General features: G+C 39.9%; 1 protein-coding gene across 3 annotated transcripts in view; it reads left to right on the top strand.

The window, feature by feature from the left end:
• The window catches only part of CC2D2A (coiled-coil and C2 domain containing 2A), a 110,466-nt gene that overhangs the window by 69,583 nt on the left and 13,734 nt on the right, over window positions 1-27,149 (top strand). For all 3 annotated transcript variants that reach the window (XM_012737565.3, XM_076001102.1, XM_076001101.1), the window contains 12 exons: window positions 671-818; window positions 2,001-2,139; window positions 4,135-4,338; window positions 6,549-6,641; window positions 7,594-7,685; window positions 10,713-10,880; window positions 13,375-13,480; window positions 13,683-13,792; window positions 15,081-15,177; window positions 17,088-17,186; window positions 20,813-20,989; window positions 26,263-26,466. In XM_012737565.3, coding sequence (XP_012593019.2) covers window positions 671-818; window positions 2,001-2,139; window positions 4,135-4,338; window positions 6,549-6,641; window positions 7,594-7,685; window positions 10,713-10,880; window positions 13,375-13,480; window positions 13,683-13,792; window positions 15,081-15,177; window positions 17,088-17,186; window positions 20,813-20,989; window positions 26,263-26,466 — 1,637 coding nt within the window. The remainder of the gene's footprint in view (window positions 1-670; window positions 819-2,000; window positions 2,140-4,134; window positions 4,339-6,548; window positions 6,642-7,593; window positions 7,686-10,712; window positions 10,881-13,374; window positions 13,481-13,682; window positions 13,793-15,080; window positions 15,178-17,087; window positions 17,187-20,812; window positions 20,990-26,262; window positions 26,467-27,149) is intronic.

Genomic DNA, 27,149 nt, shown 5'->3' on the forward strand with positions numbered 1-27,149 from the left:
ATGTCTGAAAGTTCATTCTCTCCCCACCCCACAGAGCACAATTTTCTATATGCCTCCTCATTTTGTCACAAAGCATTTCTCTTATTTATTTTACTATTGTTTATCTCCCCTACTCACATATAAACTATATGAGAACCATGAGAACAGGGATTCTTTCTTTTTTAAGAACAGGGATTCTGAACAGTTTTGTTTCTTTACTGCTGTCTTCAGTGCCTGCAATAGTGCTTGGCATGAAGTAGAAGCTCAGATAAGTATCTTGAATGAATCAATAAATAAATGTCTTCAAAATAATTCTTTGAAGGAAGTGCTATTACTATCCTTAATTTATACATTAAAAAAAAAACAAACAAAAAACTAAGGCTCAGAGAAGTTAAGTAACTTCTCCAAGGTCACATAGCTGCAAAGTGGCAGAGCCACTATGTGCATACAGGCGGACTCACTCGGGAGTGCATCATGGTGACATACACTTTGCTGTCAGAGATGGAGCCAAGCAGCTGACTCTCAGCATCATCACCTGAAGAAATTCAGTAACATTGGCTTGAATTGTTAGTTCCATCCCTCCCACTCCTAGCCACTCCCAGTCTCATTTGTCTACTGTCTGCCTTCTTGCCAGGGCTGGGCTCAGTCCTTCTGTCTAAACACCATCCTGTTTAATCTGGCATTTTCCTAGGAGTGCCCTTCTCATTTGAAGCTGATGGCAGTAATCAACTGATTTTGATGACCTCAGGGAAAGTGTCCCACAGTGTGGCCTGGGCCATTGGAGAAAATGGGATACCTTTAATTCCTCCATTGTCACAGCAGAACATTGGATTTCGGAGGTAATATGTGGTTAAAATAAATTGATGACCAATGTCAATGTTGGCATTAAAAATATCCACGGGATAGAAAGCCTGGAATATCATATTCTCTCCTTTTATTGTCAGGTGCCAGTATTTTCAAGGGTCTTTTTTTTTTTATTGTTCTTAAAGTAAAAATTAAAATATTAATAGCCTAACAAATATTGAGTGCTTTTCAGTGCCAGAGACAGTGAAAAGAACTTAGCCTTCACAATGAATCTCTTCCTGGCCTGGGTCTTCCCCTGTCAGAGCCTCCCTCTGTCATTCCCCGGTAGATGCTTCTGGAGTCCATCATTTCACCACCGCAGGCCTCTGTTGCCTCGTCTCTAAAATAAAAAGATTTATTCTGATCACCAAGAGGACACGGGCACAGTCCGTGACTTGGAAAGTGTCGTTTTTCCACACATGGAAACACAGACAAGGCTTGCCTTGTTTCCTTGATGCCGTCTCCATCCATGGGACAAAAAATGACAAGGAGACGCTGCTCTGCACTTTCTAAGGCAGAAGACTCTCCCAGTGGAGGCAGGGCTCTGCCTTTGAGCATAAGAACTTTGCATTTATTTCACTTGTGTTTGGTGCTAGAGAAATCTCCTGGGGATTTAAGCTGCCAAACTCCTCAGGAGAGGAGGTAAAATCCAACCTAAGTTAGTAACAAGATATACAGGACTGTTAATAACGCCCCAGGTCAACCGTGCTGCCCACTTTGGCTTCCCTCGGATTCCCTGTGTCCAATGTCAGTGCATAAGTTCATTGTTTCAGGGTTGTTTTTTCTTTTAGTTTGTCTTCAGCTACAGTGCACCCCAGTGGCCCAGGATATGAAGCTTCTGGGGCTTCCTGCACCAGATGCAGAGGCTCCTCCTCACTGGCTGGGATCCAGGGATGGGCGGGCTGGCATCTGGTCGGGGGAGGCTTTTGTGCACTGGGCAGAGTTTTAGGAATGCATCATATTTGCACTCCTTCCATTGGTATTTCCTGATAGCAATTGTCAAACAAAGAAAAATGGCAAAAGTCCTCCTAAGATAACATTGTCTCTCGGGGAAGACAATAACTTCCTTAAGCGATGCTGTCCCTGGGATTTTGTGGTGCTGGTGCATGCAGACTGCTCTGTGGTAAAGTCAGCCTCATGGAATCAACTGTGTTTTGTTTTTGTTTTTGTTTTTCCAGTGCTTTGAAGAGAGCAGATGCCATCTCATCTATTGGCACATCAGGAGTGACAGACATGAAAAAGTTGGCCAAGTGGGCAGCAGAGTCCAAGCTGGACCCAAATGACCCCAACAATGCCCCTTTGATGCAGCTAATCTCGGTAATATGGGAAGAGGCAAACACAATGTTGCTCCATTTGGCCTGATAATGATAGAAACAGCTTGGTCTTTTATACACGTTTTCTTTCACGCTATGTTCTCCTTAATACACATTTTCTTTTACACTATGTTTTCCTGTTTAAGAACATGAATGCGGGGTAAAATGACAAGTTTAAATTCCAGCTCTGCTGCTTACCTGGCTATGGGACCAAGGTAAACTCCCAATGCTTCTAAGCCAGTGCCTTCCTCATAGGCTGGTGCTGAGGAAATGAGGTGCTGCAGATAAACACTTAGCCAGGCACAATACACGTGCAGTAAACATTAGCTATTGTTGTCGTTGTTATTCTTACTGCTAACCTCTGTAAAACCCTCATAGAAAGATTTTATTTTCCCTGTTCTATAAAAGGGAAGCTGAGTTCAAAGGACTCAGTTACTTGCTTGAGGTCACACAACTAAGTCATCAATCTAAATTCAGAGCACTTGCTCCTTTCAGAGCACAGTACTCCCCTCTAGTACTGACGGGGCATTTTAAGAAATCTTTGTTTTGTTTCTGTTCTTGTTGATGATTAATTAGGTTATCATTTAGATTTCACTTAAGTATTTACCAGATAAATTGCTTGTATCTACCATGATATTCAAAATTTTTCTTCAGTGAATTTGTAAATAAAATGGAACATTAGTTAGCAAATTATTTTTCTTGGTATAAAATGGAATTGGTTTTATTGGCAACTTCATAATTCACATGAAAACATAATAAACAAGTAGATGATCCAGGGTTTGGCCACAGCAACACATTCTTATGATCGTGGTTATCAGTATGAGTTCATCAATAGGCTAATTATAACCAGTATGAAACTTTTCATTTTGCTTCTAGTCTTTCTAAGTTCCAAAACAAGGTTTGGTTTATTCTGACTTTTATCTTTATAAACTCTCCTTCCACCACGATGCTTCTTAATGTGGATAATAGAAATATTAGAAAAAATAGGCCATATCGCCTAACGTGTAGTCTAGTCCATGTAAAGTTTTCAAATCACATTTTCATTATCTTTCAATTAGTGGTAATATAGTACACATATCACATTCATCATTTCCTTTTTAATCATGTGCTTTTCTATGTAAGAAAAAAACACAGGGATGCCTTCTTGAGGCGTCTCTTGTTATGGACCAGGATTGTCACAGCAGGGCCACCTTTCCCAAGCAAGGCTCCAGCATCTCTCTGTGCACTGGCCTTCCCTGTCCCCGGGAGGAGGTCATAAACCAGGTGTGGTGGCTCATGCCTATAATCCCAGCACTTTGGGAAGCCAAGGTGAGAGGATCACATGAGCCCAGGAGTTCGAGACCAGAAGGAGGTCACAACTGGCAAAGCACCAAGCAGAGAGTCAGGCAGCACCTGGGTAAAGGCAGCCCACACCTGCTCAGCTGTGCAGTGGTGTCCCGAAGCTGTCCCTCCTGTGACAACGTACAGAGCCCTGGAGGTCAGCTTGCCTGGATCATCTCTGGCTCACTTTTCTCAGTGACCAAGGCTGTGAGGTGCTATTCAGAGAAAGGAAAGCATGGCCATGGAGCCAATGAAGCTGACCAGCTGCCTCTGGGGACTTTATCTACATATGTGCCTAAATAAATTAAAAAGTCAGATATATATTAGATTTTATATATACTGTGTATATATGAGTAACTTTATTTCTAGTGATACACTGGGGTCTGATATCTCTCCTTTTTCAGTCTGGATATTTGCATAATAGCATTTTTGGGGAAGCATGTACACCAAAAAAGTAAAACAATAATTTTTATTTTTTGGAAAAATGATTTGTGGTACCTTTTATAGCTATTAAATAAACATAATAGCATCTGCCTAGCTACTATTATTTTTTAATGTATTTTGTCTTCCAAGTCTTTTAATCTGAAATTGTTAAATCTTCCCAGAAGCTCAGAGCCAGGTTTCTTTGGATGAAATTTGCCCATTATCTGGAGGTTTGCATTTTCTATTTTTTTTATAGGTTGCAACCAGTGGTGAATCCTATGTCCCTGATTTCTTTCGACTGGAACAGCTGCAACAGGAATTTAATTTTGTTTCAGATGAAGAATTGAATAGATCCAAACGATTCAGGCTTCTTCATCTTAGAAGCCAACAGGTGCCAGAATTCCGAAATTATAAGCAAATTCCCGTATATGACCGAGAAATTATGGAAAAGGTATTCCAGGTAAGAAATTGCCTGGAATTTCCTAGAGAGGTTAAGTAAATGTCCTTAGTTATACTATTATATGTGTATTTAATTGTTGTTATGTTCTCAGTAGTAATATTGGTTTCTCCTTTATAGCACTTTTGAGTGTGTATGTGAGATGAGGTCTTGCTGCATTGCCCAGGCTGGTCTCAAATTCCTGGGATCAAGTGATCCTCCCACCTCAGCCTCCTGGATAGCTGACATTACAGACAAGTACCACTACATCCAACTAGGACCTTTATATATAACCTTTCCATTATTTTTCTTTTTTTCTTTTTTTTTTTTTTTTTGGAGACAGTCTCACTGTGTTGCCCAGGCTAGAATGCTGTGGCATCAGCCTAGCTCACAGCAGCCTCAAACTCCTGGGCTTAAGCAATCCTTCTATCTCAGCCTCCCGAGTAGCTGGGACTACAGGCATGCACCACCATGCCCTGCTAATTTTTTCTATATATTTTTAGTTGGCAAATTAATTTCTTTCTATTTTTTAGAAGAAACAGAGTCTCCCTGTTGCTCAGGCTGGTTTCGAACTCCTGACTTTGAGCGATCCACCTGCCTCGGCCTCTCGGAGGGCTAGGATTACAGGCGTGAGCCACCGCGCCCCGCCATCATTATTTTTCTTGAATTCAACATTTAAATAATCTCTTTGCCTCAGTATAATGACATGTAAAACAACCAGTAACCAGGATTCCAAGTTAATTGGTTAAACTGCCCACAGAATTATAGGATTGAACATATCTTAAAGGGTTAATATGGCTAATTATTACTACCTTCGTCAGGAATTCAATTTCATTTTCATGCAGTAAGTATTTACTAGGCACCATGTACCTGGTGGTAAAGTGCTCAGGGAAAACTGGATGGATAGGAGTCGAACAGCCTTGGAGTGGGTAGGGAGGAAGGAACAGGGCTGGCATCCATCCTTGTCCAGGGCGACAGAAGGGGCAAAGACTCAGAGAAGGGCAGAGAGAAGCAGGCAGGTGTGGGGAGAAGGAGCCTTTAAGGAATTATAGGTAACAGGCTTATGTCGATGGGGCAGGCCAGTGAGAGCCAGACACGTGGGCTTGTATTCGATGAGGCAAATGGAGAGCCCTCAGAAATTAATACTAATATTTTTATCAAATTAATAATTTATTAAACTAATAAAATAAAAGTTTATTAAATTAATATTAAGATTGTTTTCAAGCAGAAACTATTCTTGGAGAATACTTTTGGTTATTTAGTTCTTTATGTTAGTTTGGACTTGTGATCGTAAGAGATAAAAATCCAACTTTGAACTACCTTAGGCACCAAGGGGAGTTAACTGGATGATGAAATCCCCAAAATAAGGTTAAATACCTAAAAACTTGTGAATCGCAGGAGTGTCTCTGTGCCTCAAGTACCCCTGGATCCAGGGCCTGCATGCTGCCAGGACCCCTCCCGTCCTGTCGGGGCCTCTTTGGTGTGTTGGCTTCATTCTCTTCCTCTGCAGCCGGGATTTTTCAACTTGGCCACATGGTTACCAACATCATCCAAGTTTACATCGAGTGGCCTCAGCCAGCAGAGAGAGAGAGGTGTGTCCTCTTGCCTCAAACTCAAAAATCTTAGGAAGAAGCTCATGTCACCACGCCTGGGTTAGATGCCACTGCTGGGTATTCAACTGCAACCAGAGTTGGCTTAAAGGAGAACATAGCAGTTCCCTGGGGCACACATAATTTTACTGACAGAAAAAGGGAAAGGCCTGAGCAAACAAAGCCAAAAGTATCCGTCACCTTCCTCCAAATAGATGGCCTAAGTCAGCTGCAGCCAGATGTTATGTGATAATGGTAATGTTTTAATTAGAGCTTCTCACGATTTTTGTAATTGCTTTACTTAAAATAGAAAAGGCAAAACTTAAGCAAGGGGGTTGGCTAAGTTGTTTGGATGAGTTTAGCTTCTTGAATTGCAACAATGTGCTGTTGTCTTCTGTGGCCTCTATTTCTTCCTCCATGAACATTTTAACTTGTAACTACTGTACAGAATTCTCCTCTATTATTAAAACAGTTCAGTAAACTGACTCATAATCCTAATTACTGCGTCAAAGTTAGGAAGAAGGTGGAAGAAATGTTTAGAACCATACTTTAAAACTTAAACCACATGTGATAATTCCCTAATCTTAAGAAGAGCATTGGAGAGCATTTTAAAATCATAAAATTATTACCCCCTTTTAATTTTAGGACTATGAGAAACGGTTACGAGACAGAAATGTAATTGAAACCAAGGACCACATAGACACCCATAGGGCCGTGGTAGCCAAGTACCTCCAGCAGGTAAGAAAAATCATTTAAAACTGTATCTTCATACAAGAAAAAGAGCAAACATCCTAAGATGGGAAGTTCTTTGTCTTGTAAGTATGTGATTTTAGGCAAGCCACTTAAGCTCTCTAGACTTACTTTCTCATAAATACAAACACGTAATTGACAACTTTCTTCACCTTTCGAATATATGAAACCACTAGGATATAAACCTGTTTATTATCAGTGGTTATCCTAAATGAGGTATAATATAAAGAACTCCATTTCTAAGTCATGAATTTTTTTCTAATATTTGAATGTTTGCATTTGAATGTTACATTACAATGTTTACCTTTATAATCAGGAAAAAACAAAAGTTTTTAAACCACATACTAACTGCCCTTATACACTAGAATACTAAAAATTAAAGTTGAAATATCAGTCTGTCCTTTTTCCTTTTTTTTCCTTCTTTATTTTCTTTCCCTCCTTGCTTATTTTAATAAACTTAATCTTTTAAGAAATGCTACAATCAGTACAATGCATTTTTTCCATACAGTTTATCTATCTTATGGCTCATATATAAAAAATATGATTATGACATTTAAGAGGTCATCCTTTATTTAAATTAGGATGTAAATCATTGTGAATAAGGGAATAAGTAAAGATAAAGTTCTCAATTGTGTGTATTTTGAAATTGGTCTTGTTGTTTGTAATTGCTAATTCATTGATTCAGCAAAACTTTACTATTCTTTATATCAAGATCTTATCCAGGTCCGAATATAGCAGTGAACAAAACATAACAACCCGTGCCTTTATGGAGCTTTTAGTCTAGTTCAGAAAGCTAGAGGATTTACAGCAAAAGGAGGCCAGAGCTTCAGAAAAAAATTAATAGCTGGGTGACATTAAGGCAAAGACTCAGAGTGTAGGGAGTGACCTATGAAGTTTAAACAACAAGAACATTTTAAATAAAGCTAATTTCTTTCCCCAGGTTAGAGAATCAGTGATAAATCGTTTCTTAATTGCAAAACAACATTTTCTTCTTGCTGATTTGGTAGTAGAAGAAGAAGTTCCCAATATCAGGTAAAGATAATAAAACAAAGCCATTATTATCATTTCTTATAAAAAATATTATTTGTTCTTGTATGCATTTGGGCCCAGAATAATGCTGGAAACCTGCTAAACCTGATTAATGCCTAATGACATTAGTTAAGGGATCTCTATTAAGACAAGTCACCCGGGAGCCTCTCCTATCACATTCCAGTAGAGACCATCCCACCTCCCACTACTTGCCAATCAACTTCAGCAGCCTCGGCCATCTTCGCATTCCAGCTGAACTAAAGCTGGACGCATTTCCCTCCTGCATGTACTCCTCCTGCTTCCCTGATCTCCCAGGGCCAGACTTTCCCTTAGCCTCCCATCACATAGCAGTGGAGGTGGCTGAGACCCGTCCACTGAGGTTCTGGGGTAGGTTGGGGAGGCCTGGTTCCAGCACTGCCGCTGGGGAGGCAGAGAGCTGGTGCATGTGTTTGATGAGGGTAAAGGGCAGCAGAGAAAAAAGGATATTTACATGGAAGTTGGGAATTGACTGTATTTCCTTGATTGACCCTATTATTTCGAGTAATCCTCACTGGCTTCAACTAGGTTGGATACATAAAAAGTGAAACACAACTTCCTATATTGGTTTTATGTGGTCCACTAACTTCACAATCTTTTTACTGTGATTAAGTCTCCTAAAAAGGTTTTTTCTATGTATTTACTTTCTATCCCCATCAATTTGAAAAGGAGACAAAAAATTGTGCTATCCATGGCAGCCCCTTTCTTTGGCTTTACCTCCATCCACATGTAGAAGGGAGGCTACACTCACGTAAATTCATGCAGGACCTCTCTCCATTCCAGGCCCAAGTCCAGTCACTGAATATTTTCACAGCCATGAAAATTACACCTAGACTAGATGATGATTTTTCATGCTGTTTTTTCTTTTCTTTTCCTTCTTTTTTTTTTTTTCTGCATTACTTTCTGCATTAAGTTCTGAAGGCTCAGGGTATGTTCTTTCTTCTTTTAATTTCAGTTTGTTCTTGGCTTTAAACTAAGATGTTTCTGTATTTAATGCTTCCAGCCAACATGGTGCTCCTATGCTGGCTGCTGTGGAGGCATTGGAGTCTCACGGGAGGAGTTGCCTCCAGGGGAGGGATGAAGTATTGATAAAGAAAGACCTTTGTCATGTTAGGACCCCTGGCAAAGTTGTGTCTCTGAGGCCCCCAAGTTTGTGTTAGGTGGGTGCCCTGGCAGAGTGATTAAGAACACGGGCTAGGCCAGGCGCGCTGGCTCACGCCTCTAATCCCAGCACTCTGTGAGGCCGAGGCGGGAGGACTGCTCAAGGTCAGGAGTTCGAAACCAGCCTGAGCAAGAGCGAGATCCCCTCTCTACTAAAAATAGAAAGAAATTAATTGGCCAACTAATAATATATAGAAAAAATTAGCTGGGCATGGTGGCACATGGCCTGTAGTCCCAGCTACTTGGGAGGCTAAGGCAGAAGGATCACTCGAGCCCAGGAGTTTGAGGTTGCTGTGAGCTAGGCTGATGCCACGGCACTCACTCTAACCTGAGCAACAGAGTGAGACTCTGTCTCAAAAAAAAAGAACACGGGCTATCTTGTCAGAGTGACCTGAGTTTGAACCTGTGTTCCCTTCCTACGACTAAGGAGTTTTCAGCAAACCATAACACCTCTCTGCGCCTCCAGTTTCTTCATCTGAGAAATGGGGTAAATATTATACTTGCAAGGATTAGAAATACTATATATAAGGGACCTGCCTAGTTCTCTTCTTGATACATGGAAGGTGCTTATAAATGGTAGCTATTCTGTGAATAATTCTGGAGAAGAAACTGTAACAGTAGCTCCTGGAAACTCCTTGGGATTCCTTATGGTGCCTAGACAGAGCTGCGGAGCCCTCATCCTTACCTGGTATGTGCCTCTTGCAAAGAGATGCTCCAGTCAAGAGACTGCTTAGCCAGCTCTCACACTCAACAGGGAGGCAGGTAAGCGCAGAGCCACGAGCACTGTGGCCTGTGGCCGGCTCTACAAGCTGGCTTTGTTCAGTGGCCATTTGGCATAATCATTAATGTCAGTTTCCAGATACAGACACAAAGTCACATCTGTGTTTCTGCTTAGTCTCTGAGCCAGACTTTATTTGCTCTGTGGACCTCTCTCCCATGATTCACTGACTCTATTGCTTTCAACCTCCAGGAAGTGTTTATTGCACGTCACCTCAGTGCAAGGTAGAGAGAGATACAAGAAGTACCCTTCTGCTCCTCCCACCCCCTTCATCCTGCCCCACCTCTGCCTCTTCCTTCACCATAACACCGCCATCATAATCATTGTCATGACCCCATTAGTTGCCATTTTAGGATATCTACTAAGTGCTAGACCAGGGCCACGGTGCTTTACACACACCTCCTCATTTAATCCTCTCAACAACCCCAAAAGCCCTACAGGTATTATAATATTATCCCTTTTACAGATGATGAAACAGAGGCTTAAAGAGGTGAAATAATTTGCCCAAGGGCAAAGAGTAGAGCCAGGATTAACACCCAGTTCTGTCTAACTCCAGAGAGCAACCTACTCTGGGAACTGCCCAAGCAGCTGTACACAGTGGCAGTCATGTGAAGGGAGCTTGAGGCTTCCAACAGATGGGCTGGGTCTCTAGGGGAAAGGGAGGCACCGGCCCTGAGGGACGGGTAGAACCGTAATCAACTGGCAGGTGTGGAAGACGGAGGGAAGCATTCCTCATGCAGGGACTGGCATGAGCCAAGGTGAAGGGTCAGAGGGCACCAGGGAGTTTGAGGGACTGGTGGGCAAGTAAAGAGATGTAGGGGCCAGAATGTGGCTTTTCTTCCTCTGATAAGTAGCACCTAGAATAAATTTTAATAATCCATGCAGTAGGTTCTCCCTCATTTGGGAGGATTTCTACACTGTTTCCACCCTCCTTAAATGGACAAAGAGTTTTCAGGGGCCTGTGAGAGACCTTGGGGCAGAGCTTGGGAAATCATCTCACAATTTTCCGGACCTTTCTTTTCCTTAGAATCCTAATCATGTTCTGTAATCGTTAGCATTTTGGGCCTAAACCTTTTCAAGCTGGCCGAACAAAAGCGACCACTGAGGCCAAGGAGAAAAGGTCGGAAGAAGGTGACAGCCCAAAACCTGTCTGATGGAGACATAAAGCTGCTGGTGAATATAATCCGGGCTTATGACCTTCCAGTGAGGAAGCCAACAGCAAGGTGAGAACCCCCCAAACAGCCCTGGAATGGAAAGTGCAGGATCCCAGCCAAGTCAATCCACTTCTTTATAGTTGATCACTCATTCTTAACATAGTTATTATTCAGCAGGGGTCTAGGGGTTCTTGCTGAAGCCAAGACCCTATTGTTTGCAAGCAGTAGAGCCCATTCAGTCAATCCAGGCTACAGGTGGGATTTAATGGGACATCTCATAGAACTCAAGGACAAGAGGCACAGCTGAACTACATGGTAGACTGCAGGGAGTAAGATGGTTCTCCTGAGGTCCCATTGTCTCTCCCACTTGTTTCTCTCCGAGTTTGCTTCATTTTTCTTTATGTCATGGAAGTGGTCCATGCAGCCAGGGTACCACCAACTAAGCATCATCTTCTTAGAAGGGAGTCTGGGAGTGCTAACTTGGTCAGGTGTCGATCAATGGTCTAATTGCCTACAGCCAGAGAGACAGAGTCAGAAGCACCAGCCCTGAAAGGTAGGGACAGTTCTCAGAGAAGTAGGTATGAGCTGGGCAGATACAGAAAAAGGCATCTGTCCAAGGTTCTGAAACACACATGCTATGAGCTTAAAAATGTCACTTCCTTTTATCTGTTCAGAAAAATGAGTTACAACCACCATGGCTCACTACCCTGGGGGCCACAAGGAGCCTTCAACCATAGGGAAGATGAGTTGTATGCCCTTAGAGAACAGAGAAGGGGGGACCAAGAATCAAAACTTCTTTTTGCAAGTCCCTTACCAGTGTAATGAAAGAAAGTAGCATTTATCGTGCATTCACCATGCTCTAAGCACCATACTAGACACATTAACAAACATTAATTCATTTAACTCTTACTACTATTACTGTATCCATTTTGTAAAATGGAAAATGGAAGCAAAGAGAATGCAAGTGGCTTGGCCAAGATCATTCAACACTGATTCCATAGAAGTGTACTGTTCTGGCCATTGCTATCTTCTTTCCTTCCTAAGCTCTTTCCCTTTAAGTTATTTCTCCCTCGCTTCTTCCTCTTACCCCATTATTTCGCCCTACTTTTCTTTACTAATTCTTTGACCTATTCAGAACATCTTACCATCACTAGCTATTCCTATTGCTTTGCTACTTGTAAATGTCATGTAAGCCCTTGAATCTCTACTGTGGCATTGCTTTCTTGAGTCCATGGCCTACCTATCCTTTTCCCTGTTTGCCTCGAAGCTCAACTGTGGTGTGAAAGGCTGCTTTTTAAAAAGAGCCTGTAGGTGTTTCTTTTATTTTTTGTCTCTATACAATATTTTTATGTTAAATCATTTCATTCAAATAATTCAAGGAAGGAGAATTGATCCTACATGCTACACAAGTCAATGGTGATGCATTAAGACAGCTCAGGTATAAACTTTCCATTAAGCCTGCCCAAATCTTCACCCTCTACCCGTGCATCCAACCAAAAAGGACTTTTCTCCTCCCTCACTGTGCTCCTACAGCCTACACCTATCCCTCTAGTCAACGTGTATCTCACTTTATTGAGATTGTTTACATGTCTTCCTTCCAGTGTAGTCTGAGCTGAAGTGTTATCCTATTCATCTTGAATCCCAGAGTCTAACACAGCTCCTAAAATATAGCAGGTACTAAACAAATGTTTGTTTAATAATGTAACTGATGGTTTTCCCCAAAAAAAGGGGGTTTTCTCTAGTAGCTGTTGTGTTAAATGTTCTGCCTATATTGTCTCATAGTTTGTCTGTACACTTAGCTATGAAAAGGTAGCAGATGGGTAAGAAAGAGACCATTTGTTCTACTTCAAGTTCTCCCCCCCAAAAAAAAAAAAAAAAAAAAGAGACCATTTGTACTCTGCCCAGTAATGAATGTGAAATACTTGGCAAACCATAAAGTTTAGTATAAATATGCAAGTGGGTTGTTAGCAGGAAGGTGGAAAGTATTTGGAAGAGGCTCTCTGGAGATGACCTTCATTTGTTTTTTTAAGAATGGCAGCTGAGAACGGAGAAGAGGGTAAGACCTGCTCGCTGATCCTAACTCAAGCTAGGAGTCCCTGCACCTCCCTTTCCCAGAGAGGCTCTGCAGGCCCAGAGAAAGATCCTCACGTGGGATATGTAGCTTGGAGTCACTAAAGAGTGCAGGTTCAAAGAAAACACAGTGGAAAAGAACCTGGACTGGGCGGGGGCAGGGCAGGCTGGTCAGGAAGGTCGGGACCTCCTGCCTGAGAGGGATTGAGGCTCTCATTTATGGAGGGAGACAGGTCCCCACTCAGTCATTCCCTGGAGGGGAGGAGAAGACAGAAGGAAACATTTTCCTCTCTTCTCAGCCAAACACACAGGCCTAGGAATGGAAGTTGGGGAAAGCTCTAGTAATCACTAAGTGACTGAGGGGGACTCAAGCATACTGAAAGCCTTCTAAAATGTCAACAAGCTTAAGAATGTCTGTTACCATAGCCACCGGGGCCGTGTATAATTAGACTGTCCCTGTCATTTATTTCTTTCATACATTTTTCTCTCCTAGCAAATTCCAGCAGCCATCCAGGTCTTCAAGGACATTCAGGGAAAAGCATGCTGCTTCCCCAGACACACGAAGCCCCACCCACAGTGCTGACTACCCCCTCGGCCAGGTGAGAGACCCAGGTGCAGGATTTCAGCTTGGAATCCTGCCCCTTAGGTTTTTAAGAATCACCTATACGCTTCATGAATGCTCTGCTTTCTGCTTCATTTTCTTTGAAAACACACTATTCAGCAAACATATTCTACTTTTGCTAATAATAAAACAATTCAACTAGTCATTACGGATTCTTAGGATTTGCTCTTGATTTTCAGGTTTTAGTACGTCCTTTTGTAGAAGTCTCTTTTCAACGAACGATTTGCCACACAACCACAGCTGAAGGACCAAACCCCAGTTGGAATGAAGAACTTGAACTTCCATTTAGGTAAGCATATTTTCCTCTTTAGAGAACGATAGGATATTTTGAAGAAACATGAAGGAAACAGGGGTTCAGTGAGAAATGGCTAAGGTGAAAGGTTTTGTAGCCGGCAAGCTGGAACAAGAACCAGGTGTCCTGATACCAAGTGTTTTCCCTCTTGTACTAGAGCTGACCTCATTCAAAAATAAAAATGGGAAAGTGTCCAACTTGTGAAACTCAAGTCCTTTGTTAAGATACTCTACTCCTCTCCAGGCTCTGGATTCTTATAGCCCAAAGTTTTTCACTCCTTTGAGCCTACTGCCCTACTCTACTTTTTCCTTGCTTCCTCACATCTCCTCAAGTAAATCTGAAACTGCTTATTTCCTATAAATTACACTTTCTCCCTCACCAGAAATACATAGGCATTTCAGAACCTTGTTCAAAGGACTTATATACTTAAAATGCTCTTATTATTTCAGTACTTGAAGTGACTTTAGAGATTATCTGGCCCAAGTTCTACTTGTATGGAGAAGAAACTAAAACACAAAGAGGGAAAGGTGGCTTAATTAAAGTCACACAGCAAATTAGAGACAGAGTAAGCATTAGAGTTGGTGAAGTCAGAAGAGGGGGATAGATCCCACTATCATACATGGAGCAAGCAAAAAGAACAAAATAACTTAAGGGCAAATGCTCAACAAAATGCACACAGTACCCCAGTCTCCAGCTGTGCCAAGGAGAGGCATGCTTAGGCTGGCCTTGGCTGGACCCAGGGTAGGTTACATCACAGGAAACAAAACTCACCCTTGAATTGGCTTTACTTATTTACGGGGAAAGTGAGTGGGAGGCAGGGACCACTCAACCAGCCATAGAACAGTAGGTTTATCACTAGGGAATGGCCTTGCTGGAGAAGCACCTTCTGGAGCCCAGTTGCTTAGGAAGTCCACATACTAGCTCCTCCAGTGTCAGCTAGAGGCCGGGCAGCCTGTCCTCTGACCCCGCTGAGTTCTGGCAAGCTGGCTCCCTGCAAAGCTTACTCCGGGTTCTGGGGTGAAGGGTGACGGTGAGACCCATCGAGACAAGCCAGCAGAGGGTTTCTCTCTGCATGGAGCCTCCAGTCTAATGTTCTTTCCATTTGAATGTAGATATCACATTACAGAATCCCTGCACAAGATAAACCCTGGAAATAAAAGCACTGCTTTTTATCCTTACATCTATGCTCATATTTGGGTATTTTTCAGATGTTGACATTTGAACAGTGTTCATCATTTGTATTTTGCCTGTTTTTCACAGTCCCTGGTCATGTGTTATTTTACAGGGCTCCTAACGGGGATTATAGCACAGCCAGTCTGCAGTCAGTAAAAGATGTTGTGTTCATTAATATTTTCGATGAAGTACTATATGATGTCTTAGAGGTAAGTTATCAGTTTTGAGGAAGACATTTGTACTCATATTCATATTCTCTACCCACTATATAAGTTCTAAACACACTTTCTACCTCTCTTATGTTTTTTTTTTAATTCATATAAACATTAGTTTAAAATACTTTAGACAGGTTTTTAGGCAAATTACAAATAATTACATTAAACAAAAATCAAAACCAACACATTGGCCAGGTGCGTGGCTCATACCTGTAGTCCTAGCACTCTGGGAGGCCGAGGCGGGAGGATCGCTCAAGGACAGGAGTTCAAAATCAGCCTGAGCAAGAGCAAGACCCCATCTCTACTATAAATAGAAACAAATTAATTGGCCAACTAAAAATATATAGAAAAAATTAGCCGGGCATGGTGGCACATGCCTGTAGTCTCAGCCACTTGGGAGGCTGAGGCAGAAGGATTGCTCGAGCCCAGGACTGTGAGGTTGCTGTGAGCTAGGCTGATGCCATGGCACTCTAGCCTGGGCAACAGAGTGAGATTCTGTCTCAAAAAAAAAAAAAAAAAAACCAACACATCCCTCTTGAGTGACATCTAAAATAGCTTGTTTCTGCACATTTTATACTGGTTATTTAATTACTTGCAAAATCAGGTATACTTGTGAATGGGGAAAAAACCAAAATCGACTAGTTTTGACTTCACAAGCATTGACCATATTTTCTCAACATAGCTGCCAACATTCAGCTCCTTCTGGAATTAATTGGAGGCATAAGGCTGAGTAATCTGTCACCTCTCATGGGGTGACATGAAAATTTGAATTTGTAACCGATTCCATAGGAATCAAAAGTCTTTAATATTAGAACAGGCTTTTCTATTCAAAGGGCAGTTTTAAAAAAGGCATCAAGTATGACCCCAATTTTTCCAGTCATGTGCAAAAGATCCAAACGATCTCTGTCCAAACAAGGAAGTCAGTTTACCAGCTCTTTGCTAATTAAAGGATGCACAACTAAGTATCATCGATGTCCATAGTGAAGCACAGCTCCTCTTCTTTACCCAAAGAGTTATTTGGAGTTGTTAACGAATTCTGCAAAACAAGATATTAACCTATCAGGAAGTGAAAGAAACTAAAGACGAATTAAGATCAAAATTGAGTGCTCTAGCCATCTGTCTGCTGCATGGTTTATCTCCCCAGTCATTGTCCACAGGACTCTGAGAAATTGTAGGAATATGCAGGTCCTTTCTTATGTTTGAAACATTTGAAAAGAGATGTATAAATGGGGAAGGGGGAGGAGAAAGAGAGCTAGCTTTTTTTTTTTTTTTTTTTTTGAGATAGAGTCTTGCTTTGTTGCCCAGGCTAGAGTGAGTGCCGTGGTGGCAGCCTAGCTCACAGCAACCTCAAACTCCTGGGCTCAAGCAATCCTTCTGCCTCAGCCTCCCTAGTAGCTGGGACTACAGGCATGCGCCACCATGCCCGGCTAATTTTTTCTACATATATTAGTTGTCCAATTAATTTGTTTCTATTTATAGCAGAGACGGGGTCTTGCTCTTGCTCAAGCTGGTTTCGAACTCCTGACCTTGAGCAATCCACCCACCTTGGCCTCCCAGAGTGCTAGGATTACAGGCGTGAGCCACCACGCCGGCCGAGAGCTAGCTTTTTAATTTGCAGTCTAGTGTTCTATTCCAGGAGTTGTACTAGGTGTTTTACATACACTGTCTTATTTAATTCTAAATAGTTCTAAAGGTTGCTAAATCTCTAGTGTATTGATGAGAAAACTGAGAGGTCAAATGACTTTCCTAGGGTCACAAAGCCATTAAATGTTAGAATTTGATTAGGTCTATCTAATCTAAGTTCACATGCTTTTAGCTAAAACCTTGCTGTTTTCCTGCTACACAGTTAATTAAATGAGTGTCTGGAGTCCTTAAACAATTATTACTTCCCACTCTTCCTTTAGGATGACCGGGAAAGAGGAAATGGAATCCATACCCGCATCGAGAGACACTGGTTGGGATGTGTGAAAATTCCATTTAGCACAATATATTTTCAAGCAAGGGTAAGCATCTAAGGTCAGAATTCTATGAAAATAGGGAACTGCTGTATCCATTTTTCCTAATAAAACTTTGGGAGGATATCCCCTCAACACTGAGAAAATATATGTGCAAAGCCCTTAAAAAGATTTAATAAAACACTATATAATGCCATTGATCTTCCATCATATTTGCATGATTTATTATCTATGCTCCTTAGAATTAGTAGTTAATGTATGACTGTTCAAATCTGAGAATTTTTTAAACATTAAATACAAGTGAAGAGGGTGGGACAAAGTAGAAACTTGTCAAAATGACAAAAGTAGAATGGATAGATGCCTGAATTTAACTTGAAGAAAACAGGGCAGTTGATGGCCCATTCAATCAAGTGCATTTTATTAATATTTCTAGTCTTCACTATTTAAAACATGAAAAATGGTTAGCAGAAATATGCTTAACAAAGACACCCTTCTCCAGGGTTAATGGTTTTGCTTAAGGGGATCCATCAGGTTGTCAACTCTTGAATGACTTAGTAGCTATAATCTGGGACAGTTAAAGATTTTAAAATTGCTTTAACATTCCAGTATTAAGTCTACGGCAACAGGAGGCTTTGAATCACTGTGACAACCACACAGAGCAAGTGCTGCCTGGACCACAGAGTCTCCGGCAAGACCAAGACCAAACTCAAGGCTAAAAGGCTTAGATTGGTTCGAATCTAAAGGATCAATTAAAATTGCAATCCGCCCTAGGCAAAAGGGACAGTCTACAGGTTATGCAGTGATGTGCTTGCCAAAAGAGTTTACATTTCTCTGTCCAAAGAGATTTTAAATGGGGGGAAAAAACTTAAAGAGCACATCATTCTCAAGTCAAACAGCCTATGATATTTGGCCTTGCTGGATTTCACATTTGGAAGAGTACTCAGAAGTAATTACCCTAGACTCCTTGATAAGTGAATCTTCTTTACTATATCCCAGGAATGTCCATGCTCTCCTTTGAGTGCCTCAAGAATTCACTTGCAGGAAACTCACTACCTTGTCAGGCAAGGTAGTATTCTCTTTCTCTTGATCTCTTTCCAATAGTTTTGTCATTAAACTCTTTCTTGGACTGTGCCATAATCTATGTACTTCCCTGTTATTCCCATTTTTAGGTCCTGGTTCAGTTCTCTTGAGCTACATATAACAAGTAGAATCCTGATTCAGTAATGATAATACTAATAAGTATATTTATTGGGCACATATTATATACTATTGCTAAGTAGTTTATATGTCACTCTATTAAACCTCACAGCACAATTGGCATCATCATCCCCACTCTATAGATGAAGAAACAGAAGTGCAGAGAGGTGAAGCAACTTACTCAAATCAGAAAGCTCACAACACTAGAAACAGAAATACCATTCGACCCCGCAATAGCATCGTTGGGCATCTACCCAAAAGAGCATAAGACATTCTATTATAAAGACATCTGCACCCGAATGTTTATAGCAGCACAATTCACTATTGCACGATCATGGAAACAACCCAAGAGCCCATCAATTCATGAGTGGATAATTAAAATGTGGTATATCCTCACAATGGAATATTACTCAATCCTAAGAAATGACGGTGAGCTAGCACCATTTATGCTATCCTGGATTAAGCTTAAGCCCATTATCCAAAGTGAGGTGACACAAGACATGGAAAATGGGCATGTACTCGCCATCAAATTGGTACTAACTGATTAAAACTATGGTTTTCAAATGGTGGCAATGCTCACCAGGGATTTGGGGGGAGGAACAACCCAATCTTAGGGAGGTGGCGAGTATTTTGGAGGGGAAGGGCATAACTCTAACCCTTCTTAGGGGGAGGCGAAGATATACAATGTAACCAAAATGTCAAAAAAGAAAATGAAAACAAAACATTTTATCAGGTGGTGGGCAGGTGGTAGGAGGGAGGAGGAAAGGGGTGTATGCTTCCACAACGTATGTGATGCACACCACCGGGGGATTGGACACATCGGGGGGAGGGAGGGGGGGCAGGGGCAATATTTGTAACCCTAACAATATTTGTACCTCCATAATACAATGAAATAAATTTTAAAAATTAATAAAAAAAAAAAAGAAAGCTCACAACAGAGTTGGCATTCAACTTTTACCAACTTTCATTTCAACATGCTGATGTTGCTCATGCCTGGGAAATGAGATTGGTAAAAGGAGAGAAAACTATTCAATTTTTTGGTTTACATTTTAATATATCCTTGGTTAATGATTTTATTACATTTTTCATCTAAAAAGCTTTATCTGACTTCGAAGTTCATGCTTTTACATGTACCTACAGGGAACATCTGGCAATGTCCGAAGACATTTTGGGTTGTCACAACTAGGAAGGGATGCCATGGCATCTAGTGTGCAGAGGCTAGGGACGCTGCCAAACACTCTGCAATGCACAGGGCGGCCCTCTATAACAAATTATGATTTGGCCCCAAATATCAACAGGGCCCACGTTGAGAAACCTTGTCTTAAATCCTTATACTCCACATCTTTAAAAATAGTATGTTTCTTCCTGTGTCATCTGTTTTATAGAATAAATGTGCTCAGTTATTTCAGCTGTATTTTTTGTCATTGTTTTCATACTGTTGTTTTCCCTATACCCTGTCATCTGATTGGGTACAGGCTTTGGTGAATTCTGTCGATATAAGGAGGAAAATAGATAATAATTTACGTAATTCATCCCTAGAAGGGCATATTCACTGAAAGTTTGAGTTCTTTTTCTATTTCTCCTGAGATATGAATGCCACTGATGACTGAAATAAAAAAATGAATCCTCTGCAAATTGTGAATTTCAAATTCCAGCCCTGAATAGTTTTGTGGTACTAGACAGTCTTTCATAAATTTATTGTTGCTTTGGCTTCATAAGAGTAAAAATGTTCTGCCTCTTTGAACCTCTGTATAACTTAGTCCTTTTTATGGAAGTGGCTTGTCATCATTCAGCCCACATTTATTGGGCATCTACTATGTATACAAAACACTGCTGTATGTCAGAGAAGGATGATACAAAAGAGTGTAAAATATAGATTCTGTTCACAGAGAGCAATTATCTAGAAGACTATGACAAATATGCACACAATTATAAAGTCAGACAGAATGTAAGAAATGAATGAAACAAACTATCTGTGAGGGTAGTGAGACAACATATGACCTAAGCCTTGAAAAATGATTAAAATTCTGAAAGGTGGAGGAGATGGGAAGCTGGGCATTCCAGAAATGGGGAATAGCTGCTAGCCAGTATTTGTTGAGTGCTTACTATACACCACACATTTTTCTTAGTGTTTGACATCTATTAATTCATTTAGTACTCATAGCAACCCTACAAAGTAGGTATTATTATCATCTCTTTTTAAAAATGAGGAAGCTGAGACACTTGGAGTTTAAACCAGGATTTGAACCCAAGCAACTTGCATAACCCTCCACTAAACAAAGAAAAGGAGGCAGGGAAATATACAGCCCTTTCTGGCGAGAGATTAGGGAGACAAGGTCGGAATGATGGGGTGAGCTTTTAATGCCAGTCTGAGCAGTTTGTATTTAATTCATTAGACAGTGAGGAGTTGATACTTGTCTTTGAATTTCTGTTGGAAAAATTGCCAGGATGTTTACCAAGTCATATTTTCTTCACAGATCGATGGAACATTCAAAATAGATATTCCCCCAGTTCTTCTGGGCTACAGTAAGGAGCAAAACATGATTATTGAGCGGGACTTTGATTCTGTCCGAAGCTTAAGTGAAGGGTCCTACATCACCCTGTTTATTACCATTGAGCCACAGTTGGTTCCCGGAGAGTCAGTTCGAGAAAAGGTAACTGTTCACAGTTTGGAAAACCATGTCTGATGTTGATAAAACATGAGAAATGCTCGCTAGGTTATGCTTTTATAAACTTTGCACTATACAAACAGGTTTTACTTACTTCCATGTTCACTTATAATTCCTTCGGTTTGGACAGAATTATGGTGAGAGAACAGATGTGTGGGTCTGTACTTTCATTGAGCCCATAATTAGGTCAATCAGCAACTTACACTTTTAGGCAAAGCAAGACAAATATAAACACGCTCTGCTTTTAGAATAATTTTCTCAACGTGAAGAAAACAAAATATAACAAATGAGAAAATCAGATTGCTCTTTTGTTTGACATTTATTGGCAAGCATGCTGAAATACATTTCCATGTCTGACTTCACATCCTTGGCTGTGCTATGCATTGAATCAATTAATAGGATCATAAGAGTAAATGACCTTCCTGGGTCATCTCAATTCATTTTATGAAACAAATATATATACAAGTACTCTTTTAAACAGCTCTAGAAAAAATATTTTCTAGAACTTTCATTTGTTAGCAACTGTTCACCAACCTTCATCATTGAGAAATAACTTGCTTAATGTAACATACTTGTGCAGCATTTATGCATACTGCCCTCATTGGATGTGGGAGAAAATGTTGTGACCACTTATTCGTATGTAAACGAATACAGTATTAACAATCACCGCCACCACCAAGTTCTATTGAGTCCTTACTCTGTCCTCTGTACTATGTTAGACCTTGGATACATGTTCTGTCCTTTAATATTTACAGATGTCATGGATAATGGGTCTCCAACTTACAGATGAGGAAAATAAGGCTCAATTTATCCAGGGTCACACAAGCACACATGTTAAGGCATAACACTTAAATGTCTGTCTGACTTTAAATTGTATATATTCAACACATATTTGCTGTACATCTTCCGCGTGACAGGCATGTTTTAGGCAGTGGGGTGCAGTATCCTAGAGAAAAATTAAAATTGTGCTAAGCTTATATTCACTTGTTACTGCAAGTTGTTAACTACCAACCATACTGCACAGATTATCATGCTGACTCTTTATCCATTGTGATTAAGACTCAGATGGAGATGAAGGAAAATGAGCACATTCCTGTTTCTTTTTACGGTATTACAATTTTGTTCACAGAGGAAAAATAATATCGCTACCTCCCATTTGCAAGTCATTTACAAAAAGACACGAAAAATTATTAGAAAAATGTACTGAAATTCAAATTAATCTTACTTGCTAGGCTTTATCACTAAAGCTGTGGTTCTCTAAAAGACATTAGAATATACACATTTCAATATATTTTTAGAAAAGAAAATATATTTTCCGAATGTTTGTATTCACGTGTAAATTTAAGAGAAAGCCAACAAACATGTTTACACAGAGAAATGCTCCCAGACGATAGATGATTTTGTTATTTCTGTGTACACTTAACCAAAGAAAAAATAGTCAGCTAGCACCCCATCTGGAAGTGAGCTTTGAAAACACATGGAAGCAGCCTGTGGCTGGCAGAAACGATGAAAACCTGGGACTCTTCTACACTAAGCATTCCTCACAGGTCCCCAAACTTCTGTTGGAGGACTTTGAAGAGGCCTCCAGGGCTCCGAAACATACAGTCCTCAGGTCCTGCAGCCATCCTCTCTCAAGCTGTTGACTAGCAGTCAGCCACTATATTTGGTGGCATGTCACTGCCCAGTTGTGGCTGTATTAAGCATTTCTCTTAGACCTCTAAAACAAGGGCTTAAAAACTTCCTATGGAAGGCAGATTCTTTGGGGCTGTTTGAGAAGAAAGGAATGCTGATTGACAGGACCCTAATGTCTAAACAGCCCTGGCAGAAAACACCACTTAGTCATCCACCGGAAGACCATTCAGGAAAGAGAAGCTCTTATCCTAAAATAATAGAGACCACAACCGGGAATTATTTTTCCGCTTATAGCAATTTCCAGGGTTAGCAGATTAGAGTCTCCCCTCTACCACCATCCGATACATAGCCATTCTGTAGGATGTTTTAAAGGTATTTACCATGGGAAAATGTTTATAAATCAGTAGCAACTCCTGAAACTCTTATTTTAATATCATCTACCTTGTCTTGGTTAAGAACAAGTTGTTAAAAATAGATTATTTCTGTTAATAAAGCCTTCCTCTCATTTCTTTTTCTTTCTTTCTTTCTTGCCTCTGATAGATGAATGACATGCTTAAAAAGGTACCACGTATTTTGTTTTACAATTCATCAGTCAATAGTTATTAGGCTTTAATTAGCTGCTTTTGTCCACTGCCCTCTGGGGACAGGTACGAGGTCCTATATATGTGTGATCCCTGGGCAAGGAATTATAGACGTCTGCAGTTCCATGAAGAATGTCCAGCTTTGTTTTTCGGCCCATTTCATTTTTTCAGAAAGATTCTTAGTTATACTAGCTTTGAATCTAAGAAATCACTCCACTGTTTCCAAATCCATAAAATCCAAGAGCCGCTTCTTACAGAGAGTGCATCTCTGACAATTATTTCCGGTGGCTTGAGGCTGTCACAGTGTAACTATTTAAAGGCAGGATAAACTCACTTGCTTTTCTGTAAATGTTTACATTAACCTAGAGGTCAAAAAATTGAGCCAGTTAAGAACCTTTTAAATTTTGTGTTGAATTTGTCAGTTCCACCTTAATTTGTTTCATAATAAATAACTCAAGTTCTTTTAGTATTTTGCTTTTCCTTGGCACTTCTTAGATTACCAATATAGCATAGTACTCCTTCAATTCCTGTTTTACTCCAGGAAATGGCATACTGGAGGCCTAAACAAGTATAATGAGTCTTAACAGATAGGCATTAAATGCTCACCATGTGCATGCTAGGTGCAGGAAAGAACACACACTTATTCAAACACAGGCCCTGCCCTCACACAGCAGTAGTTATAGAGTCAAAGTACACAGCAGAGCACTCAAGTCCAAGTGGTTGAAAAATCTTTAGACATAGTTTTTTCAACTTGGAAGGCCAATAATCAATACTGATTTAAGTTTTTTGGCTCTTTTTGGACAGTGCCTATAGATGTCTCTCTTAAAATTGTCCCATAGCACCCTATGTATATCCTCATAGGATCTTTGGTCAAGTATTTTAAATATCTGATTGCTTATTAATGTTCTCCTGTAGACTAGAAGTTCCTTAAGGGGATTGTTTCATACCCATTTATCCAGAGTGCCTGGAACTTTTTAGTCGCCCATTAAACATTTTTCACATAATTGGATGAATGGGTAAATGGAAGAGTTTAAAAGAACAGGGATGAATTCAACTGCGTGGTTTTTTTTCACATCATTCTTATAATTCTTCATATTTCTATAATTACAATTATTTCTGGTTTGACAGTTCCATCCTAGGAATTCATGGCACACCCACATCAAAGCCTTATGAGCTCACATTTTTAATTTAATTATTTCTTTATCTTAGTCCCTCTTGGGTAGCTACTGTGTCTTGGCACTATGCTGAATGGTAGGCAGCTAAAACGATTATGTTAAGATTCAGATGTCGGGGATGTCCCGTGAGAAAATATAGAAGGCTCCTGGAGATGTCTCCATCCAAAATAACCCCCACAACCACTACTGCAACTTCTTGGGGTACCATGATCAAATTAGAAATGAAAGCCACAGTCCAGCCCCAATATAAGAGGAAGTCAAGAACAACTGGAATAATCTAGATTCTATCTGAGGTCACAAAAAATGTAATAAAATGTTTTACATTCACTCAACAGTGTTTGTTTAACACTTATTATGTGCTAGGTAGTATTCTTGGTACTAGAAGTGAAAAAAAATGAGATTGAAATAAAATCCCTGACTTCAGGAGTCTTATACTATGGGGGAGACAGAGTAAACAAACATATGTGTCAGTGGCTATAATTGTTAAAAAGAAAAATATCAAGTCAGTGACAAGTTGAACTAAATAAAAAAATAAATGAAGCAGAGTAAAGGGGGATAGATGGGTCCCTTCTCAAAAAGAAAAAAAAAATTCAAGCACTTCCTCTAAATTCTACTTAAAATTAATTTTTAATATTTTTAGTTGTCCTTGGCTTTCTAAATAAATAAAAAATCAATATTTTTAGTTGTCTTGAAATCCTTTGAAATGTAAGCAACCAGGCATATACTTTCATACCAAACAATAAGAATCTTGTAAAAACTTTTAAATATCTGCCCTTTTTCGTGCTGTTTTTATTAACAATGGCTCGAGTGGGGAAAAAAATGACAATATATGTTCTAAAGGTAATTTAAATGTGTTCCATTTCATGTGCTTTGAGTTACTTTTAAAAAGTCTGGTGAGGTTCAGTGACTCACATCTATAAACCCAGCAGTTTGGGAGGGGTGCTTGAGGACAGGAGTTTGAGACCAGCCTAGGCAATACAGTAAGACCCCATATCTCTAAAAAAAAATTTTTTTAAAAAAATTATCTGGGTGTGGCGGCACACACTTGTAGTCCCAGCTACTCAGGAGGCTGAAGCAGGAGGAGTTGTAGGCTATAGTGAGCTGTGATCAAGCCACTGCACCCCAACCTTGGGGAGAGAGTGAGATCATATGTCTAAAAAACAAAGACAAAACAAAATCTGGGAATTGGTTGCTCATCTTGGATCAGAGAACCACTTAAAATAATAGTATTTGATGTTTCTGGTTCTGCTCTTTTTTCTTTGAAATCCATTACTATTATTTATTACAGTACTTACGGACTTGAAACTTTTTAACGTATCCATATATCTCTATAAATTTGCAGTCCACTTAATATGAGTTGCATTAAGCTCTGCATTTGAGACATTAGATTTTCTGAGCAACCCCCCCCCATTTAAAACCAACATCAAAATACACGTAAAACTCTATTGCTTCATCTCATAAATCGGAATCAGTACATCACACTTTAATTTTTATAGATTGTTTGTCTTTAGCCATACCACCCTGAACGCGCCTCATCTCGGAAGCTAAGCAGGGTCAGGCCTGGTTAGTACTTGGATGGGAGATTATTTTATTAATCTAGTAGTTTCCATATGGCTACTTGTCCGTTAACTACTTTCTTTCAATCCTGTTGAATAAATTTTAAGTATGTAATGAATCAGTCTGATTTTTAAACTATAAATATAATTTCAATAAAACTGCAGGGACACCAGGACATGATGATTTTAGAAGGAGTCACTTAATCATACCTCCCAAGCCATTCACTTGGTTCACATTGACTACGGAATCTGAACATGTTCTACTTTCTCTCTTATAATCATATATAAACTTCACGGAGTCTTTCTTTTTGAAGTTTGATTCTCAGGAAGATGAGAAATTGCTTCAAGCAACAGAGAAGTTTCAAGCTGAATGTGCCTTAAAGTTTCCAAAACGTCAGTGCCTTGCAACAGTAATTGACATAAGTGGCAAGACTGTTTTTATTACACGCTATCTCAAACCTTTAAACCCTCCCCAGGAGCTCCTTAATATCTACCCCAATAATCCACAAGCAACTGCAGTAAGTATTTCATAGCCAGTCAGTATTGTTGCTAAAAATGTTTTCAAATTTCAATATATTGCCATTTTAATTACTACATTTCATAGTACTTAAGATATTAACTATATTAAAATCACTGGGGATAAAAGTAATGATTAAAAGCTTATTAACATGAGGCTTGCTTTCTTTAGAAAAGTCTAATGGTACTAAGAATGATAATAATCCTTAGTTTGTTGTTTCAACAATTATTAAGTGGTACTATATGACGTGTTAGAAGATACTCTAAACTTTCAAAATGTCTTATATGTTTTTATTATGTATTCACAATAATTTTGTTAGGATTTGAACTGATGCCTGTAACTTTGGAACTCATGTACTTTCTAATATATAAGATAGCTGTATTCGGTATTATGCCTGATGCTATAAGCATTACCGAATTCAAAATAAGCAAAAATTATTTCAAAAATTTAAGTGTTTTCAGTATTTAGGTCATCATGCCAAAGTACATCTATACTGGGCCATAAAATATATATGTACCATTCTCTGGCTTCAAAGCACCATACGTGAAACAAAAGCCATATGTAACCAGGCTAGTTATAAGCAAATACTGCAACCTATAACTGTCCTTGAAGAGTGAATAGTATAGAGAGTAATTGCTGCTAATAGTAACATAGGAATTTAGAAACAAGGTAATAATAGTATAT

This window comes from Microcebus murinus, chromosome 3 (genome assembly GCF_040939455.1).
Source record: "Microcebus murinus isolate Inina chromosome 3, M.murinus_Inina_mat1.0, whole genome shotgun sequence".
Classification (NCBI taxonomy): domain Eukaryota; kingdom Metazoa; phylum Chordata; class Mammalia; order Primates; family Cheirogaleidae; genus Microcebus; species Microcebus murinus.